General features: G+C 42.7%; 1 protein-coding gene across 2 annotated transcripts; it reads left to right on the plus strand.

Moving 5' to 3' along the window:
- Positions 1–2,838: 2,838 nt before the first annotated feature.
- PLCXD1 (phosphatidylinositol specific phospholipase C X domain containing 1) lies at positions 2,839–21,865 on the plus strand. Of its 2 annotated transcripts, XM_030958681.1 has the most exons (7): positions 2,839–2,968; positions 7,727–7,869; positions 11,178–11,314; positions 14,524–14,652; positions 15,174–15,329; positions 18,704–18,887; positions 20,496–21,865. In XM_030958681.1, the coding sequence occupies exons 2-7, from the start codon at positions 7,758–7,760 to the stop codon at positions 20,789–20,791; spliced, it is 1,014 nt and encodes a 337-aa protein (XP_030814541.1). In that variant the 5' UTR covers positions 2,839–2,968; positions 7,727–7,757; the 3' UTR covers positions 20,792–21,865. The 2 variants fall into 2 exon arrangements, with proteins under 2 accessions (XP_030814541.1, XP_030814532.1); XM_030958672.1 differs by lacking the exon at positions 2,839–2,968 and having other exon boundaries at positions 7,677–7,869.
- The last annotated feature ends 152 nt before the right edge of the window (positions 21,866–22,017 follow it).

Below are 22,017 nucleotides of genomic sequence, written 5' to 3' on the forward strand. Positions count from 1 at the left end.
CACTGAAGGGCTCCAGACCACCTCCTATCCTCATCACATCCTGCTCACAGCATTGCAACCTTGAGTAGCCATTGTGGTCTCATAACTCTAGAAGCACACACAGACAAGCAGTTCCAAGCTCTCAGCAGGTCTGGGCTGCATTTTCCTTCCAAGTCTTTTTGTTACCCAGAGTGACCTCCCTGGTGCTGCAAGCTGCCTCCTCAATGATTCCCCTGCTCTTAGGAGACATCATGGCTGCGGCCCCTAGATATACAACCTACTCTCAGAAATATTAAACTGCCTGTTTGTTCCAAAGCCAGAAATTAGGTGAAGGTTGAGAGGACTTATCAGTAAGTCAGGACAGGGACAAATACACACATTGCCCAGGGCATTGGACACGTCCTCAGAACAAACACCCCAAATCCAGGCAATTTAGTTAAAGCTGTTCAAATGCTTAGTGGCATATTTTTATATAATTTCTGTACATTACAACATAGACTAAAGGTGTTCCATATCTAAAAATAGAAAACTAGGTTGGAAGACAAAAGTCTCATGCAACATCTCAAATACTGTACATTTTCAAAAAAATGTCATAAACCTCTAATTCATCGGAACAAATCAACTGATTTCTCTTAGACTGAGAGCATCATATTTTGGTATGCCAAAGTGTTTAAATATATAAAGTCCAGTTTAAGGCTGTATGACTGCTGCCTCTGTGACTAACAAACCAGAAATCTCACTCTGACCCACAGCTGTAAATCAGAGCTGCACTTCCATCAATCCCCACACTGATGTATCTGCCTCTTTCGACTCACTTAGATGCCACCAGCTTCAAACCTCTTCAGTACTGATTGCTTGAAAACCTGATAAGCTCCTTCTGGTAAGTTCTTTGTCTTTTGAGGTCTGTCCTGTCTTTTTAGTACAGACATTTCTTTTGCAAGGAGGGTAAATCTTGGGCTTTTTCATGTCCCTGCTTCCTCATCTTGAAATTTGCTTATCATTTCTGCAAATTATGCTAAAAGTTATCCTTGCCTTAACTGCTCCTCAGAAGACATGCTTATTCAGGGCTTTAATAATTTGCTGATTAACTTCCTGTCATTCATTGGCTTATGGAATTCCTAAATCCCTCCTAAGAGATTGTGATCTCAGAACTAAACCAAGAGCAACTCTCTTGACATCTCTAGTAATTCCAGTGCAAACAAAGAACTGAGACACAAACTCAGACTTGCAAGGGTAGGAATTAGAAGGGTTTGGACAGGGCTAGAGATTTCCTGATAGAGTATTTCTGTTGAGGTGAGACCTGCAAGATCATACCCACATCGCTCAGCAGACACTTCACGTTACGAGGGTGAAAAGTCCTGTGTTAAGGCCCTCAGAATAAAATGTGGGATTTCAGTTTCACGGTTCTTTTTGAGTTTTCTGTTACTCATTTCAAATCCACACACACAAAAAAATAGTTTAATTTTTTCTTTCAATAGTCATATTTTGCCTTTTAGTCCAAGCAATTTCACACAGGTTTGTTTCACAAGACTGGAACCATGTCTGGCTGTACTGTATTCATCATGGTAGTATCCAGAGACTGCCTGACTGTTGTTCTGTCACACCTTCATAGTTTTAACTTTCTAAGAAAATGAAGAATTAAAGTTGACTTTGATTTTTACTCCTAGCCTTTTCTGATTGAAATACTTTCCTATTTATTTCATTCCACGAAGAGCACAATAACACTTCTCTGTTCTCAGCTACTTTCTATTGTGGTGGTACAAAACCACACGGCCATCAAATAGTGTCTTTTCTTTCCTACCTTCTCCTTTGCTTTGCTTCATTCCTTTTGGCATTTCATCTTTTTTGTGCCTAGTGCTACAGCGTGGTGCACATCTATTCTGCATCTACTGGCAGCTGGTATTGTGATACTCTGCAAGACCTGATGTATCAGTCCAGCAGCCTGGACTGATACATATAACTGTAATCATCACCCTGAAGCCCAGGCAGCCCTGCTGTCCTGGGATCACCAGTGGAAATGATTAATTTAGCTGACTGTTAACCTGATCTTGCTGCTGTTGGTACCACAGCAAGTTTTGCTCTGTGCATATACACTGCTCTGCCTCATGCAAAAATGAGTTAGTAAAAAGGGCCTGTCTGGAGAACACATCCTTGCATTAAGAAGCACAACAGTGCAGCAGCCTGAAGTATTGCTAATGCCGACCGCAGCATTATCCCAGAGCACTTAGATCACAGCTCCGTTGTAGATGACCCTCTAGGAATGCTGCCCTGTGGAGAAAGAGGAGCTAATCTTGTCTATCCATTCTTTCAGCTGGAGTTTCAGCTCACCACTCTTCACTTAAGGAACTGTGTCTTTTAGTGTGCTTCTGGAACACTAAGGGGTAGGTGAGATCCTTCCCCCATCTCTCTGGGAAGGCTGAGAACACACCCTGCTCCAAGAACTGCACCGAGGGTAAGCATGTTTGCCTCTACATGCCATTCACTCATCTATTTACCTCCTGCCTCTTTATACAAAAAAGCTTTTTGAAGGGCTTGCCAAGATTTCTGCCAGGTGGCATCATAAGTGAATTTCACCACAGCTGAGGCTCTGACAAGCTTTGCTGGACAGACACAGCAAGAAAGTAAGATACTTCTAAAGTATATATATATTTGTAAATATTTATCTTAAGCCTTCCTGCATGAATAGGTTTCAAATGCAGGAGCAGCATGGCATACCTGGCTCTCCCCCCGCCTGTCCCTGCCCGCAGGCTCTTCCTGGAGCAATGCCCCGTCAGCCCAGAGAGCGGCTCTGCGCTTCGGGCAGCGCCGCTCCACCACAACCACTTCTCCTCCTCTTCTTCATCCCTCCCGCCCCTTCTTCACCTTCCTCAAACCTGCGGCCGCTGGAGCCGGGCGGGGCAGCTCCGCCCCGCCTGGTGCGGGGCCCGGGCGAGCTGGGCTGCGCACGGCTTCCCGAGGAGCCGGCATGGACACGGAGTCGTTCCTCGGAGTGAGTAAAGCAGTGGCCAGGGAGGGAGGGAGGGAGGGAGGGATGCGGTTCCTCGGAGGGCCCGGCAGCGGGAGGGAGGCGGGGGCAGCGCGGAGCCCCTGTCCCCATCGCCCCCGAGGGGCTGGCGGCCCCTCCTCGCCGGGTGCTCGGGTACTGCTCCTCACAGGGTTTCCCGTAACTCCCGTGGGGTTTTTCTAGCTTCTGGGTCGGCTGTAGCACATGTTTTACTGATGTCATCACGAATGGTTCTTTAATTATATCTGCCTCCCGGAACTGCGTTGGCCGGCGTTTGGCCGTGTCCCAGCGGGGCTGCGCGGGCAAGGCACGCTCCGACCGGGCACAGCCCCTCCGGGCGAGGGGCACCAGCCCGATGCTCTCTGTGCCCTGGGGCTGGACAAATCACATCAGAACAATTCATTTTAGGAAAGGAATTATTTTCTGTAATTCTGAATTCTTTTCTGTAACTCATATCACAACTTCAATTATTCTTTCTGAACAGGTGCCCTGGATGCAGGTAAATCCCTTATCCTTATTTAAACATTTTAACACAGCCTGCTTAATATCTGCCTTCAATAGTATTACATAACTTACCTGACATCAAGAGTATGAAATTTTCCTTTCTTCTGATCTCAAAGATTTGGATCTAAGATACATAAGATATATATAAGATATAGCGGCTTTACAGGTCTGCATGTTTTATTGCTTGTTTATTGCATGTGTACCGGTAAAGTCCTCAAAATGTAATTGCTGCCTGTATGCAGAGCACCCAGGGCAGGTCAGATGGCTGATGTGAACAAGGGGAGCGAGGGTAGTTAGGGTGGGCTGCTCCTGACTGGAAACCAAGTGCCCACCACTCTCCATCACTCTCCTGCTCAGCAAGGGGAGAGAAAAATGTAACAAAAGGCTCATAGGCCAAGATAAGGACAGGGAGAGATCACTCACCAGGTACCATCACAAAAAAGGCAAAGCAGACTCGGCTTGGGGAAAATATTGAATTCATTACCCATGAAATCAGAAAAATAACCACCAAATCTTAGAACACCTACTCCTCACCCCTCCATTCTCCCAGGGTGCAACTTCACTTTTGATTTCCTGATTTCCTCTACTGCCCTCAGCCCCCATTTCACATCCCCTCTGTGTGGCACAAGGGGATGTGGAATGGGGGCTGAGGTCAGTTCATCAAGTTTTGCCTCTGCTAATCCTTCCTCCTTGGGGGAGGACCCCTCACACTCTTCTGCTCCAGCATGGTCCCTCCTATGGGAGACACTCCTCCACAAATTTCTCCAACATCAGTCCTTCCCAAGAGCTGCTGTTCCTTGTGACCTGCTCCAGTGTGGGTCCTGTCCATGGGATCATAAGTCCTGCTAGCAAACCCGCTCCAGTCTGGGCTCCTCTCTCCATGAGACCACAGGTCTTGCCAGAAGCCTGCTCCCACATGGGCTTCCCATGGGGTCACATTCTCCTTTGGGCATTCACCAGCTCTAGTGTGGGACCCTCCACAGGCTGCAGGTGGAGGACTCTGCTCCAGAATGGATCTCCATGGGCTGCAGGGGCACAGCTGCCTCACCATGGTCTTCACCATGGGCTGCAGGCAAATCTCTGCTGCAGTGCCTGGAGCACCTCCTGCCCCTCCTTCTGCACTGGCTCTGGTGTCTGCAGAGTTGTCTCTTTCACATATTCCTACTCCTCTTTTCCTGGCTGCTGTTGCACAGCAACTTTTCCCCCTTTCTTGAACCCAGAGGCTCTACCACTGTTGTTGATGGGCTCACCCTTGGCCTGCCTTGGAGCCAGCTGGCATTGGCTCTGTTCTACTTGGAGAGAGTTTCTGGCAGCTTCTCACAGGAATCAGCTCTGTAGACTCCCCCCACTATCAAAGTCTTGCCATGCAAACCCAACACAGTAGTTTATCACAGTACTGTGTGTAGGGTGGACTTACCTGTCTGGATAAGGGGAATAAAGAAACAGTTCTTATTTGTGATGTTTAGGGTTTAGTCATGAGAGGCAGCAGCTAATGGTTGCAGTTTCATTTCTCCAAGTAAGCCTTGGTTTCTCCCTATAGGATGCCCCTCAAACACAAGGCAGCAGCTGAATTTAGAGGTGGCAGTGTGAACATCTAGGGCTTTGCATTGCATGGGGGAGTGGGATAGAACCTGGTCCAGGCACTCTGTACAGGACTTGATCAGCAGATGGCCATGGTGCATCTCCTGCCTTGCACTGCCAGTGGCTGCCATCCCCAGTCTCAGGGTACTGTGGAAGAAGAGAAGGAGATGTGCATCTCTCACAAGTCTGTGTCTGCAGGACTGCAGTGTGTCTTGGTCTTGCTGTTTCTGCTCTCTGCTGGCTTTCCTCAAGCCCAGCAGGACACTCTTTGTGAAGTGTTCTGGTCCTGCAGAGGCTGGGGCATTGATGGCAGCTGTGCTGCCCATGGACTTTGGCTGGACAATGCCAAGGGATCTCTTGTACAGCTCAGTAAAGGCAATTGCAGGGCTTGATGCCTCTGCAGGGACATCCTGAGCATGTGCTATCCTTACTCTGTGGTGAACTGGAGAAAGGGACCAGCATGGCAGAAACCCAGCTTTTTTCTGTCAGCTGTGAAGCTGCCCTGCGTTTGCCCAAACCAAGGTGGTGGGAGCACATGGTAGGAGGAGAGTGGCAGCAGGCAAACTTACACCCTTGGGTGCATCCTGGGGGTGTTGTCAGTGCAAAGGAGCTTGTGCCAGGACAAGGTGTGACCACCTGGCAGGGCTTAAGGGTCTTGCTATGGGTCCCTGGCATGATGGGTGCCTGCTCTGGGGGAGCATGGGTGGCTTTGGAGAACCCCAGAAGCTCTGGAAAGGGAGCTGCAAATCTCCCCACACAGAAGAGGAAAAACAAGGCTAATAGTTAGGTCTCTTGTCTGCATACAGGACCTGCATAAATGCTGCCATATGCTGGGGTATTGCAGCCTCAGAGCTCCTGTCAGCTTCAGAGCTGGAGAAAAAGAGAGACCATCCAGACAGAAATGCTGTTTTAAGCACCTGCAGCCCCTGCCCACGCTGATGTTACTTGGTACAGAGACTAGAGCAGAGCAGCTGTGGGTGAGCAGTGGTGTGCAGTGTGATGAAGCATGAAACAGCAAAAGGTGACAGAATGAGCTGCAGACATCTGTTGTCTGAACAGGGGTCTGTGGGGGACAGAAGCTCATCATATTAAAGTGCAGAGCCAGAGAATGGGTGAGTTGATCTGCCTGAGATTTGAATATTTTTCTAAGAATGAGAATGGCTGATGTGGCATATAGAGACCATTTGTTTCTTACAACTCAAAGATGCACCGAAAGCACAGCAAGGCAGGCTAGGCAGGTGATGCTTTGTGCATTGGCTGTATAAAAGCAGATTGTATCTTTTGTGTGGTATGGACATAAAGTTTAGGAATGCAATTCCTAAAGTTGCCTTTCAGATGACCCTATGTGACTGTCAAAAGAAAAAAAATATTGCACTATGTTTAAGGAAATGCTCTTCATATAAGCACTGTGGCTCTCCAGTATATACGAGGAAAAAAGCCAAAAACCTCCTAGGAGAAACAATCTTGAATGAATGTGCTAAGACGCAGCAAAAGGGACCAGGGACCACTGAGGGTGTTTGCAGAGTACAAAACCTCAAAAATACGTATATGACTGAGATTGCTGTAGCAGACAAGAAGGAATCATTTACATTGACAGCTTTTAAAAAAGGCATTAAAAAGGAAGCTGTGATATTGGTAATATACTGGTAGTCACTGTGCCATCACTATGCCAAAAGAAACTCTCACACTATCTGTGACAAAATAAAGCCTTGAAAGCAGTGAAAAGAATGAAGGCTCTAATCCTCAGACCACCACCTGAACTAGGATCATACTAGGAAAAAGACCCCAAAACATAGAGAGCTTTTTTTGTGTTCTGCATGATCCAGGAGATCATAAAATGAAAAATGAACAGAATAACTCCAGCAGGCCCTGGTGATGGCATGATTTCTCACCTGGGCTTCCTCCACCAGCACTTCTGCATGACCACTGCAAATTTTGCAGAAGATCCCAGAGAAGAACAGTTCCAGAGCAGTTTCAGGAAGGTCAGACCAAACTGAAATACTTGTGATCATGGACTTCTAGGAGTGGTGAAAACATCTTTGGTGTTCTCCAAAGCAGGAATAAAGAGAGGAAAGTTTTCCTCTTTGACCCCAGATGCTGGAATGACCTGCAAATCTAGTGTCCTGACAACTTTGTAAAAGCTTTTCATAGAGGTACTCCTGTGGCACCTGACTAGATCCTTGAAGGTAAGTGTTCTCTAGGGACCTGAGGGTAGCAGACCCAGCCCCTGTCCCAGCCCTGCCATTGGTCCCATTGCTGTGCTCCTGGGACTGCAGAGGGTAAAGGAATGGACACAGTTTCACGCTGGAGGGAGGTATCCCTTGTGGTTTCACAATAGCAAATACAGACGGCATTTTCTCCATACCAATGAAACTGTGTATATTTGTCTTGACTTGATTTTTTTTCTTTCACTTGGTCACTTTGCAAGCCTGAAGCTGGAATCCACCCTTTGGCAATGTGCTAGGAGACAGTGTTATCAAAAGCAGCACATGTCGTGCCTACAAGCTCTTGACATTTTTCTGCAACTACTTGAGGGAAGGATTGGCATTTTTTAACATCTATAAATTCTTCCTTCACAGGTGCAGTGCCATTAATTCAAACACAGTATATGGAGTGGTTTATTTGGAGTGGCTTATTGTTTTTCTTTTTCCCTCCCAGAACACCCTATGAAGTCCCAGAGCACATACCAATGGAAGGTCCTTTGCAAACCTTCGTTCACGTGTGCCATGAAAACGGTCAATGGATGTCACAGTTACCAGAGAAGCTCTGGGATATTCCCCTCTATAACTTAGCTCTTCCAGGTAAAGGTTAGCTTTTGTTCTCCACTGTTCTGTTAGCTTACCATTTGAGCATTGGAATATCCTGTTTGTCCCATTTCAGGATGGCTATGTTTATTATTTGGGTCAGCATGTGGGGGAGGGTTTGTGCGGTGTTATGTGAATAATGTTGGTCTGTAATGTTTGGTGTTTCTTAGAGGGGAGGGGTAACAAAGGAATTTTTTATTGCTTTTTTAGAAATAAAAATAAAGAGGCACTTTGCATTATCTTGTGAGATATTATTAATAATCTAAGGATTAACTTATTTGGGCAATGATAAAATTTCCCTAATTAATTCTTGTGAATTCCTATATAATATAATGTTTCCAGGAGGGGAGAATTAAGGTTTACCTTACTATTTGTTTCTTTGTACTGCCTAAAAGAGGCTGTGAAGTTGCAGAAAAAGGAGAGTTGAGACTTATAATTAACCTGTTTTTATTAATGTAGACTGTTACTTTTCTACATGATCCAGCTTATAAAACCTGGATTTATCGTGTTATGCATAAATGCATTTAAACGATACCTGTGTATTATTAACCTTTCTTTGGTCATATTATTGCTTCTTTCTGTTGCCTTGATTTTTTCCCCCTCTCATTCTGTCCAAAAAGAATTATGGTATAATGTGTTTTCACTAACACATGGGGAGGAACAGAAGACCATCAGCTCTTGAGTGATTCCCTTTGCTTCCACTTCAAAATTGGTACTAAAGAAAAGTCTAGCCTGTGTTTTGTCTCACATCTGTAGATGTGACAGGTAGCTTGGGGGAAAAGCAGCACAGTGTGTAGATGAATGTTTTATGTAAGCCACAGGATCATAGGTTAATTTTAGGAAAGGCATATATTTAGAGATAGTGTGAAGTCTTGTCTTCCGTGGGTAGAGCCTTGGGAGAATCCAAAAATTGTAGTGTTTTGGCTTTTTTCTGCCTGTTGTGAACTAATGGAGTGCGGAGTTCCAATTAAAATTGAAACCCAGAAACTTATTTCACGGAGGCTTCTTAGATAATGTAGTTTGAATTGATGTTAACTTCAAAACAAGCACGTCTCTGTTTAGAATAAAGCCTATGTAAGAGGACTAGGACAGGTGCTATTAAAGAAAACCCTTTAGATTTCTTATTTAACCATCATGAGAGGAAAAAAGAAAATACATATCTGTCTTATGACCGAAGAAAGAAGGTAATAGTTTTCTCTTTTTCTATTTTTGTTCCTATTGCAAAAATCATTCAAAAGCCAGTAGCACACTCAGTGGGATTTTGTTTTGCTGGAAAAGGAGCCATGTTGTTTCTGTAAGACTTTCCCCTGGTGTTTCTTGGCCATCTTAGAAAGCGGAGAACCTACTGACAGGTTTGTTTGCCTTCCTGGCTCTCCTCCTAATAACATTGTTATTCTTGAAAATGTTTGTTGTTCTTGTGAATATGCCTGCAAGGAGAACAGGCATGAAGAACAGTTGAGGGCAAGTCCATTTCAGCAAACATTAGAGGACTTTTACAGAGCATTGCAGGCTATTAGCTTAGAATATTTTGGTGTCTGTCCAGCTGACCTACAAAGCTGATCTAGCCCAAGTCAGAACACAAACAGATCAAGACCAATCAGGTCAAGACAGCTCTGGCAGGTTTCCAGAGGGAGGAAACCCAGTTTGGAAGTGGAAGTTTATCTCATAGAAGGTATGCAAGAAGCATGACAGAGTGGATTCTAAAAGCATGATGATGAGACAGTGGCAAATCTCATTAATTAGTGTTGTGCTTGCATCAGATTCAGCACAGTGCTGCTGGGGAGGTGTGGAATCAAGGTCTGGAGCTACCTGGCTTGGTGCTAGCTCACTATCTTTGCATCATATGTGTTGTGTCATGTATGTATCCATCTTCCTTTCATTACTGTAACTCATGACATCACAAAAGACTCATAAGTAAAAGATTACTATCCATTTGCTGGTTGGCATCCATAGATGCAACACCCATCAATGGAATCCTGCTTATCTCTCTCAGACTTGGATTTGGTCCATGGATATTGAATAGTTTGACTCCTACATCTTCTAACACATACTTCTTTTATTGCCTACTCTCAATACTGATCTCCCATCTGCTGTGAGTGTGTTTTGGGTGTTTAAAGCAGTAAAATAAATAAAAAAATGGCTTTTAGAAGGTGAGAAAATCGATTGGGACACCAAACTGTTCTTGATAGTTCCAAAGAATTTTTACTTGCAAACCAATCCTTTTTACTGTGTTTATTAGAAATATTACCACTGGTACCAGCAAGACTGACAATTCAAGAAAGCACTTCCAGGCACAGTGAACAATTAATTTGACAGAAGACTTAAACCTCAAAATGATAAGCAAATTCTTTGCAGATATTCTGTTTAGATCCAAGCAAGTCACTTCACTGAGTTGTTAGCTTTTCTTATTGATGCTTCATAAAACTGGAAGAAATAATGGAACAGAAAAGCTAGCAAAATCACTGGTTCCGTGTCCTGATGAAATTGTGAGTTGCAATAGTTTCATCCAAACATGATGCAAGAGATGTGTCAGATTTATTAAGACTTCAAGGAAATAAAATATTTGGGCATATTGGTCTTGGCTTCCATGCCTGCATATTCCCTGTGCTGGAAAGAGTCAGGTAATTTTTGAAGTCCATCAAATGAGGATCTTGTTCATCTTTCACTCATAAACTTGGATTTGCCTCAGAAACCTTCAAGCACCCACCTTTGTTGTTTTTGTAGGGCAGGTGGGTGTTTACTTCAGGAGGACATTTTTAGCAGATATTTAAGATATAAGCGGTTAAAGTGCCAAGTTAAGTGTTAAAGGTGTAAGAAGATCAATTTCTTCTTTCAGTCATATTTTCACATGCAGAGATGAGGGTATTGGACAATGAAATCCTACATTTGGACAACTCTGAAAACAGGACAATTTCTAGATAAATTCAGCATTCAGCTATTTATTCCCTGAAAAAAATATGTTTTCACATCAAGATAATTATTTTGAGGGAAGAGGCCATTTGAAACAAACCATTTTATTGTGGTTTGAGGCAAACAACAGTCATGTGTAGTTCAGATGGTTTATTGAAAAGTGTCAATGCCTTCCCTTCACAAGGATTTCATGCTAAGCTTATTAATGTTAGGCGACCAACCTCTGTAGACAATTACACCTTTTTGCCATGACTACAGAGGCTCTCAGAATATGTAGGTTTGTGGCTTGCAAATGTGATGGCCTATAAGGTGTGCACATGAAGTGTAGCCATGGAAAGTGGTCTTGAGTAGTTAAGAAATGAGAATTTCTGTACATTTATTTTTGTATTCTACAGGGAGTCACGATACTATGACCTACTGTTTGGATAAAAGCTCTGCTGTTAGTGGCAATGAGTCCAAGCTGGTGAAGTTTTTAAACAAATGTCTGCCCTGCATTGTGCGCCCCATTATCATGAAGTGGTCTATAACACAGGTAACCATTGTCTGGTGTTCTCTTCTTGCCTTGGCAAAGTTGAAGCTTGTGCTGCAGGGCTGAGAGTGTACAATGACAGAATAGCCTGCTGCCCAGAAATCTGTGCTCTCATGAGATCCCATGCCTGGGTGTTGTGGTTTAACTCCAGCCAGCAGCTCAGCCCTACACTGCTGCTTCTTGTTGCCCCTGGGTGAGACAGGGGAGGGAATTGAAGGGTAAAAGCTGGAGAACTTGTGGGTTGAGATAAAGACGTTTAACAGGTAAAGCAAAAGCCACATATGCAAGCAAAGCAAAATAAGGAATTAATTCACCACTTCCCGTGCACATGGAGGGGTTCAGTCATTTCCAAGAAAGCTGGGCTCCATCATGTGTAACGGTGTCTTAACAGGACAAACACCATCACTCTGAACATTCCCTCTCTTCTTCTCCCAGCTTTATATTCTGAGCACGACTCCTTATGATGCAGGATATCCCTGTGGTCAGTTAGGGTCAGCTGTCCTGGTTGTGTCCCCTCCCAACTCCTTGTGCACCCCCAGCCTCCTTGCTGGTGGGGTGAGAGGCAGAAAAGGCCCTGACTCTGTGTAAGCACTTCTCAGCAACAGCAAGAACATCCCTGTGTAATCAATGCTCTTTCCAACTCAAATCCAAACCACAGTTCCATTCCAGCCAATATGAAGAAAATTACTCTTTTTAATCCAGCACTTCAGAGTATGAGATAGGAGCCACACATATCTAATCATCTTTTCTGGGGAAAAAGCATGCATGTGAGGCAGGGATGATACTTGCAGTTGTTGTTTAAAGCTGACCACTTGGTACTAGAAACCATTTTTCACAAGTTTATTGGAGTGGTAAATAAAATGTAATATTAATGTAATTAACAGAGGTTTTTTCTCTTGAACTTTGTTCAGGAACTTTGCTTGTCATTTTTGCTATCACTGTTGTGTGAGATGTGAGTTGTTTTCCCACCTATACTGGGTATTTCACCAGCAGCAGAAACAGAAGAATCCCCTGTTGAAGGGAATTTTTTTTTCCTATAAAGATTAAGAGTGTGAAGCTGTGGTCCATCATGTATGGTTTAGTTAACTTTTTTAAATGTGCAAATATTAAGCTAGTAGTTATCTCTTTGCTCCTCACAAATGTATGTTAAAGACAAAATTGATGATCATGATTTAAGCTCAGCTTTTGAAGATTCTTCCAAATAATAGATGTTCCTGATGTCAAAGAGGTACCAAAAATCTTTCTGTTTTTGTTCTTATTGAAGGAGTAGCTCATTATTAGAGAATTTAAACTGAGTAATTGATAAATAGCAATAAGCATGCCAAGGTTTCTTTTGTTGTGTTTGAGCAGCTCTGGCAAACTGGAATCTTAGACACTACCAGCTATCAAATATGAGCCAGCAATCATGAGCTGATGTTGATAGGCACTTGCTTAGCACAGATCCTTGTTTATTTTGAGCTGCTACTTTGGGGGGGACTTTAGCCAATGAAAGATTTAGAAACCTCCTAACTTGTGGGTTTCTAGCTGGCAAAGTGACCCTGTTGGTGACAAACAATCTCTTAACATCATTATAATAATTTTCTGGTCCAAACCAGTGTGACAAGCAGGAAGTGGCCCAGTGCTGATAGGGAAGAGGCACAGCTACAATCCTGCCCCTCCTTAGCTCTGCTGTGCTCCAGTTATCTGTGAGGGGAGATGACTCCACTCATTGGAATGCAGAACAGACACCATGGAGCCCTTCTGATGGTAGGATCCCCAAGTTCCTGGATGGCCCAGTGCCTGGGAGTTGCCTGATTGAGCCCCAATTGCTGTGGCTGTCAGTCTGGAGGCCCAAATGGTTCCTGTGTAATGGCCATGTAACTTCCAGTCATGCCCTGGATGCCTGGTGTGAGATTGAGGCACTGAGCAGCGCTGCTCCTCAGGGCTTTCTTTTCAATTTTGCCCTTTAGGGGGCAATGTTCACGATGCCTAATCCAGTATCCAAACCCAGGTGACTAATTAGAGAGTCTAATTTGTCTTGTTTTCCTGTGTAGTCAACAGATAAGAAATTAATTAATCTGAAGGGCAGTTCAGAACAGCAATTTCATTTGGTGCTTTTTCTGGCCACAGAGGTTATAAATGACCTACAGCCGTGTACACTCCCCTCCAACATACCCCAAGCAAAGGGGTGTGGATCATCCCTTCAACTGCTGCAGCCTGGTGGAGACCCAGCAGGCCCAGGAGGAGCTGTTGGCCAGACCCACTGCAGCCCTGAACCCTGGGGCACAGCCTGGGCAGGCTAAATTCATGTCCAAAGAACAGGAAATTAGGGGGTTAAACTGAGCAAGGTGAGCATCGTGCCATGTGCCTTAAGCTCTGCCACAGTGCTAAAGCTATGAATTTGGATACTCAAGAGGAATGGCTTGTACTGATTTAGCTTTCATTGAATCCTTTCTGACTTAAAGCAGTATAATGTGTGGTTTCTGAAGCCTAAATTTTTATCCCTAGCCGGTTGAACTAAGATGGGCTAGTGTTTAAACATATCTAATTAAATTGATTCTATTTTCTTTTGCTAAGAGAGTCTTGATATAAGGAAAAGACATATCATTTGGAACTTTTTGACTCAGAAGCAGCTTCATCACCTGTTCTATTCAGCCCTCAAATCCAGCAGAAGTGCTTTGAGGGAAGTGGATCTAGAGGAGTGTCTCTGTTTTGTAGGACTTCTAGAGGTTAATTCAAACTTCATAAGAAACTGTATCTTGAAAAAGAACAATAGCTAGTAGTTTTTTCTATTTTTGTTTTTCCTTCTGTTGAGGATGTGCGAGGTCCACAGAGACAACCATGGTAAAGCCTTTGATCTAATAAGATAAATACGGCATTTCTAACTTGCTGATCCTGCAATTGTTTTTTAAATGAATAGTTGTGTGAAGAGCAATCATGTATTTATGCACAGGTTAATTGGTCTTTAACTTTCAGAACACAACAAGGGCAACTGTCTAAAACTAATGTAATCTGTACTTGTAGTTAATACTGCAGAGAAATTGGAATCCCTCTTGCCGGAGAGCAAAATGCTTCCAAATTGCAATATGGTGCCATACAGTAACATTTTAAAGATGAAAGACCTGTGAAAAATTCCATAGAGCTAACTTTTTACGTCTCTTTTAGCTTTCTAAACTAAAGAAACAAATCTCTTACAAGTTCTCAGGAGCTTTGTCTTCTGTTTCACATTTCAGGTCCTGACTGTGACAGAGCAACTTGAGGCTGGAGTTAGATACCTGGATTTCAGGATTGCCCACAAGGCTAATGATCCTTCTATGAATTTGTACTTCGTGCATATGGTTTACACAACTGTTACTGTGCAGGTATTTTCCTTATCTTTGTGATGGCTATGAAACCAGTGTCATTTTTTCATTTGAGGGCCATCATAATCCAGAAATGCTGGTTCAAGGTCTTCTGAGTAGGTTATTTGTTTTTCTTTTGTGAGGACTTCAAATTAGAGAAAATCAGCAGGGCTGGAAGTTAGTTTGGGCAGCTGCATGTGACACTGGAGCATCAGTGTTTTCCTTATCCTCAAACCAGACTCCTTGTGCCTGCTCTCTGCTGCCTATCCCCTACCATGCCTGATGTTCTGGGGTTTATCATGTGTTGTTCCAGGGTGATACTCAGGGCATTCCTGTTACCCTGGTAAGGAGAGAAGTTGTTAAAGGGACGAAGGCATTTAAAGCCTATATAATTACAGAAACACTTTTTTTTTTTTTTGAGAAAACAGTTTTTTGTTATTGTGATTGTGAGTCTACTCCACCATCACTGCTCTGTTGATTGAATGTCCATTCCACTGCATGGCATAGATAACTTTCTAAGCTGCCATATCTCTTTCTTGTAGGATATTCTGTGGCAAATATTGAGGTGGTTAGAAACTCATCCTCAGGAAGTTGTTATCATAGCCTGCAGGAATTTTGATGGATTAACCAGAAGACTTCATAATCATCTTGTTGCCTGTATAAAAGAGATCTTCCAGTGTAAACTGTGTCCTAGAAATGTAAGTATGAGATGCTTTTTTTTCACATTTTAAAAGAATGATACACCACAGTGAGATCTTTGATTGGAAATTTTTAGGTATGTTCTACTTTCACTGTGTTTTTAACCTTGGAAAAGTACCATTAAATGCATTGCCTAATAGAACTGAAGAGATAAAGCAAACATACATTCCACAGTGTAGAGGAGGGAGTTAAATTTGACTCTTATGTATGTGGGACAATAGTAGAGACAATTCATCCATTGTCCTATCTGAGTTTTCTTGGAAAGGAAATGGAAAGGAAGAGAGAAAAGAAGAGAGGAAAAGAAAGGAAAATGAAAGAAAAAAGAAAGGAAAATAAAAGTTGTGCATCTTATATTTATTATTTAGAATTTAAATAATCCATTTTCTGCCTTTTCACAGCAATAATTATAAATTAATTATTTAAAACAGTTTAGGTTAGAAGTGACCTCTGGAGGTCATCTGGTCCAACATCACCATGCCAAGTAGGACCAGCTTCCAAGTTACGCTGGGCTGCGTCCTGTTCATTCTTGATTATCTCCAAGGATGGAGATTTCACAGACTTTCTATGCAAAATTTGACCACTCTCACAGTAACATTGTTTTCCTTCTCTACCTGATCAGAATCTCTCTTGTGTCTGCTGACTTCCATCCTTTGCTGTGCATATCTGAGGAGTCTTCTCTACATTTACCTGTTAAGTATTCGCAGATGGCAGTAAGACCTGTCCAGTCTTTTCTTTTCATGCTGGACAGACTCAGCTCCCTCAGCCTGTCCTTATGTGTCATGCTCCAGCCTCTGCTCCAGCCTCTGCTCGCTCTGGTGGTGTGCTGCTGGATTCACTCCAGCTTGTCAGTGATTTCTTTGTACTGGGGAAGCCCCAGCTGGAAACAATACCTGAGCTGCAGTCCCACAACTGCTGAATAGAAGGGAAAATCTCCTTTTTTTGATTTGCTGCCTGTGCTTTTGCTAATATAGCCCAGTTCACAATTGACCTTTACCAGGTGAGCACAGTACTGGCTCAAGTGCAGCTTGATGCCTACGAAAATCTTCAGGTCCTTTTCTGCAAAGCAGGTTTCTTGCCAGCTTCCACCAGTCTGTCCTGGTGTGTGGGGTTAGTCTGTTCAGGACTTTGCATTTGCTTTTGTTGAGCTTCATGAGGTTTCTGTCAACTTGTCGAGGACCCTTTAATAGCATCTCTGCCCTCAGTGTATTTCTGGCGGCATGACTCCTAACCAGTCTTGCAGTTACCCATTATCTCCAGAAAAGCCTTAATTTAAATCAGAAAATACTTGATTGCCAGAGTTTAGAAGTTGAGATTTTTAGCTCCCTCTGTTTTTTTACAAGGTGTGGGAGATTTTAGTGGTTAAACAATTAACATTTCAAAGATGCAGAGGAACAGAGGGTTTTCTCTGGAGATGTGAGTGGTACAGGAGAACGATGACCCTGTTCATGATTCAAATTCAGCCTTTGAAGCTGGTGTATCAGTAACATGTGAGTATTACCACTTCAAAGCATTTTGTATAGCAGAGTTAAAATAGAACAATTCTCAGCAAAACTAGGGGATTCTGAATATTCAGGCCTCAGCTGAATAACTGAAGACCTGAGTGACACTATTTTATTGTTTCCCCAAATAACTTGAGTGTGTAAGTTGTGGATGAACCGAGATACTGCAGAAGGCGGTCAAATTTGCTTTCAGACACACGGGCAGCTCTTAAACAGAAGAAAGTTATTAACTGCAAAAGGGGAAAGTTGCTGATAACAACTTACTGAATTAATATATTGAAAGAATGGTCTGAGATCACTGAAGAACATTTCTGAGTTGTGTCCAGGAGGATGGAGGAAGAGAACTGGAGAAAAGACAAACCAAGTACTTTCCTCGAATAGGAAACCTTTATATCCATGGGGTCTATGACCAGCACAATGGATCTCACCATTTTGCTAGTGGTACCATTGCAGGTTAGGTACCTGTGGGATTTTTCACGATCACAGATTTAGATCTGCCATCGGATATCCAAGTGCTTGCTGACCTATTTTAAAATAAACTGCTACCTACTGTCTTTCAAGACTGCATCTCTGTTGTCGTACAGGATTAAATGTGAAAGTGTTTCTGAAGCAGCTGCTCAGGCAAGGTCTGTATGCAGTACTGGCACAGGCCACAGTGTGACAATACTACACTGCATTTAAAATTTTAATTGTCTTAACTATTCAAGGTGTCTTCCTTTGATCTGGATTACTAGGGTTTAAAAATCCCTTGTTAGACTTTCATTTCTGCTTTGTTTGCATAATAAGCACCTGTGTTTATATACACATCTCTGGTAGCTTGTTTTTTTGGCTTTTATTGCACATCTTTGCTTGTTTGTTTAAAAGGTTCCAGCTTTAGAAAGGTAGCTGGAATAAAGCAAAGGCTTCAGTCAACCACAATGTTTTGTAGCATAAGAAGCTTGTGTCTTAATTTTGCAATATTTTCTGACCTAATGGAAGCTAGCATTCTTTCTTTTGTGGATGAACTGAGAGGGATTCATTCAACCCACAACTTTCTTCTAATGTTTACATTATTAATTTTCAAGTGCCTTTGGCTTTTATTTAAGTTAATAACCTAATAGGAACATCAAAAAGCCACAATTTCTTTTTCACAAGCAGCAAATGTAGTTTTCAACCACAACATTCTTAGAAAAAACAATGCCTGTTAAATAATTGGTTTTGCAAATAAAATTAGTCAAAGGGCCTCCATTCTCTCCAATGGTAACTTCTGAGGCTGGAAAATGTAATTTCATATTGAGATACTTAAATTTAACAGCTATTTTAGCCCATCTATCTGATGGAGAAAATGTGTAACTCAGGTCTTTCTCAATTAAAAATGTCTGGAGTATCCCAATTTCATGAACTTTCCACTTAGAGAAACAAGAACTACTGTAGCTCTTGGTGACTCACATTTAGTATTACCAAGTTTTAAGCAGTTCAGTTTTCTTTGGTGGTTACTGTGCCAAATTTGCATCAATGTTCGGAATCTGCCAAAATGATTCCTGCTTCTCTCTGTCTGCATTCCTGCAGCAGATGGTCTCTGTCTTCCTCCCCTAACAAACTTTCAGCAGTGGCTTGTGCATGAGGGCTGAAACAGGGATGGTTTCCTGCTATGCAGGTGTAGGACCTTGAGTTGTGGACATGATCATAGCTGAATTATTTGAGGAAAGGAGGAATTTGCTGAAGCTCCCAGGGTCATATTGCCCTGCATCTGGTGGAACAGCCCATCACCTACTGGGCTGCTCATTTAAACTCTTTATCTGAACTGAATCTGTGCCAAGGTGATGTCTCACAATATGTGGAGTTAGGGAATGGTGCTGTGTTGCTGACTTCAACCTGGGCATGCTTCCTTTTAGGTGGTGCCCACACTGCGGACCATGTGGCACCTTGGCCACCAGGTTATAGTCTCGTATGAAGAGGAGGTGGAACTGGGGAAGCACTGTGAGCTGTGGCCTCCCATCCCATACTGGTGGGGAAACAAAACCTCCACTCGTGCTCTTATCCGGTATTTGGAGCGCATGAAGCGGATGGGCCGGCCAGGTAGGCATGTGATGGTGTTCGCAGGGGTCTTAGGATTAGGGAAGAGATGAGGATCTGACTCCATGTTTCAGAATGCCTGATTTATTATTTTATTATACATATTATATTAAAACTATAGTAAAAGAATAGAAGAAAGGATTTCATCAGAAGGCTAGCTAAAATAGAATGCAAAAGAATGATATCAAAAGTGTGTGTCTCACACAGAGAGCCCGAGCCAGCTGGCTGTGATTGGCCATTAATTAGAAACAACCACATGAGACCATTCACAGATCCACCTGTTGCATTCCACAGCAGGAGATAACCATTGTTTACATTTTGTTCTTGAGGCCTCTCAGCTTCTCAGGATAAAATCCCAAGGAAAGGATTTTTCGAGAAAATGTGTCTGTGACATAGACACAGGCAGTTCGCTCGCAAGAGAGAAGGGGCACTTATAGCCATGCAGAACAAGAAGGAAGCTGGGCAATTGTTGCCTTCTGGGATATAACCACCCTGTGTGTGCTATATGGATACTGTCAGTGTACACACATGCACAGACCACAGAGATTGTGGCAGCCACTTCACTGGTGTGACCCACAGAAAGGGAGCCCTCAGTGCAGATCTGCTCGCTGGAGCAGCTGTGCCCCCCTTATGGGGAGGAGGCTGCTTCCTCAGTCCAGTCTTGCTTTAGGCAGCACAGATGGTGAGAGAAGTGCATTGCACTAGCCTTTTTGTTAAAGGAAGCTCCTACAAGGTTTCTCTCAGGGGACACCTTATCACTCTCTACAGCTACTTGAAAGGACTTGTAGCAAGATGGAAATTGGCCTCTTCTCGCAGGCAACCAGAAGAGAAAATGGCCTCAGGCCAGGGGGATGCTGAGCTTGGAAATCAGGAACAATTTCTTCACTGAAAGTGTGGTTAAGCATTGGAATGGGCTGCCTAGGGAGGTGGTGGAGTCACTATCCTTGGAGGTGTTCAAGAAACAACTGGAAGTGGTGCTTAGTGCCATGGTTTAGTTATCATGGTGGTGTTGGGTCAAATGTTGGACTCGATGATCTTGGAGGCCTTTTCCAGCCCTAATGATTCTGTGATATGAGAGCAGTACGAGAAGGGCGTAGCTGCACGTGAACAGCAGCACTCAAGTATGCTGGTGTAGTGCAGTCTGACAGAAGTTCAGTTCAGAACCTGTGACACAGTTTTTGCAGTGAACACACAGGGTGGTGATGGGGGAACTGCTTCAGAAGCACGCTCCCCAGCCAGAGGGTGCACCCTGTGCTCCCATCCCTTGTGGGGGAAGGCTGAGCCTTTGGAAACAACCCTCACAGAAACAGAGGAGTAATTTACAGAGGAGGGCTAGTCAGTGGAGAACCTTTAGACTGCAATGAGTAACTAGACCAAGTTAGCTAAACTGGAATGTTTGGATAAGTGAGTGTGGCTCAGGAATTGTTTAATACAGCATGCAGTTGCAACAAGGGGAAACAGTTATAGGGACATGAAACAATACAGAAAGAGTGTGAAGTTAGCATTTTAATGATCCCCACTGGAACGAGATGTGAAGGTAATGCAATACTGAGAAGTTTCTCTTCTCCTCAAAAGAATATTTAATGTGTCACTTTCTGATTTTTGTTTCAGGAAAATTCTTTGTGGCAGGAATTAATCTTACTGAAAATTTAAGGTATATTCTCGTACACCCATTTGGATCATTGAAGAAAATGACACTCCAGAGTCTTCCATGTTTGAAAATCTGGATAAAGCAGCAGTATCCAGGACCAAAAAGAAAATGTATTAACATCATTGCTGGAGACTTTATAGGAAACAATGATTTTGTCAAAGATGTGATAGAACTTAACACAAAAATTAATCCTCCATTGCTCTGTCAAAGTGAAGTGGAACAAATAGCATTTAGTTCTCAGCTTCCCAATCTATGAAAAGTTGAAAAGGCTTTGTCTGCATTTATTGTGCCCTGCTGTAAACATCCTGAATCCCATAAAGGTCCACTTAAATTAAACCAGTAATGCTTTCAAGGCTTAGTAGGAAAAGGTCTCTCAACACCATCAGGGTTTTGAGGCCTTTGGACAGAAACGAGGGCAGGTACTTTGCTGAAGTCTCTAAAGAACTACGGCATAGGTGTAATTTCTTTGGAGATGCTTTGATTCTGTAGCAACTGGCAATACTAAAAGTCCCAAGAACTCAATCTTATTTTTCATAGGACTAAGAAGGAGGAAAATATCAGTAGGTGCACGATTTAGTGGTAAGATTTTATCTTTCTTATAATTGTAAGGACATTCTGCACTAATTGCAACCCAAATCCTTACTCTTTTATATCAGTCTGAAATTGACTTGTTGGTTTTCATAGTTTCTATTAAATAAACAAAAGGAACAGTTTAAAATATTTTTAATATCTCAGAGATGCTGCACTGACAATCCAATTTGAAATTATCTTACATATACACACCAATGTGCTGAGTATCAGTTGTGAGCTACCTTACAAACAGGGTAGCCCCAAAGTTATTTGGAATTTTTAAGAGGTAATTGAATTTGCACTTAGTCATGCCAGTTCTGCAGGGATAAAGATACCAAAATGAGGCCCTTACACAGTTTGTCTGTGGCAGTTAAACATTTTACTAGGTGTTGCCTAAGTATGCCTTACACTGAAAATAAACACAGAGGAAACAAATTCCTGATCTTAACTTAAACTGCCCTAGAAATACAGATTCTTGGCTTCTATCATGCTCATTTGGGGTTTCACACCTGGTCTGTTATTTAGCTATTCTAGTAGCTCTGTAATTATTTTTCCTCTCACTAAGTAGTTTTTGCCTATGTCAAAACTAAGAGGTTTATGTTATTTCCCATCGCATACTAAAATTCTGTTTTTCTAAATGAACAGTGTAATAACAGATCATCATGAAAGCAAGAAAAATGTCAAACATCAGGACTAAAATAAAACCAATTATTGTGTAAAGTTCACTATGCAACTTCATCCATATACCTCACTTTTGAGATGCACTTTATATACAAAACTAAATTCAGATGTCTGCTAATGTTTGCAGAAGTTTTTCTGCCTATCTTTTGTGCCCTCTTTTTTACCCTTCTTATTCTAATAAAACTTGATCTCTCTCTGTAATATGGAGTGAAATAGTTTGGTTTTTCCTTT

Source organism: Camarhynchus parvulus, chromosome 1 (assembly GCF_901933205.1).
Source record: "Camarhynchus parvulus chromosome 1, STF_HiC, whole genome shotgun sequence".
In the NCBI taxonomy this organism is placed as follows: Eukaryota; Metazoa; Chordata; class Aves; order Passeriformes; family Thraupidae; genus Camarhynchus; species Camarhynchus parvulus.

What these genes read in the sequence shown, in the direction of transcription:
- PLCXD1 (XM_030958672.1), top strand. Translation starts at nt 7,677, where the DNA reads ATGGAGTGGTTTATTTGGAGTGGCTTATTGTTTTTCTTTTTCCCTCCC. An exon ending in TGAAGTGGTCTATAACACAG is followed by an intron (nt 11,315 to 14,523) that starts GTAACCATTGTC and finishes TTCACATTTCAG; the next exon opens with GTCCTGACTGTGACAGAGCA. An exon ending in GTAAACTGTGTCCTAGAAAT is followed by an intron (nt 15,330 to 18,703) that starts GTAAGTATGAGA and finishes GCTTCCTTTTAG; the next exon opens with GTGGTGCCCACACTGCGGAC.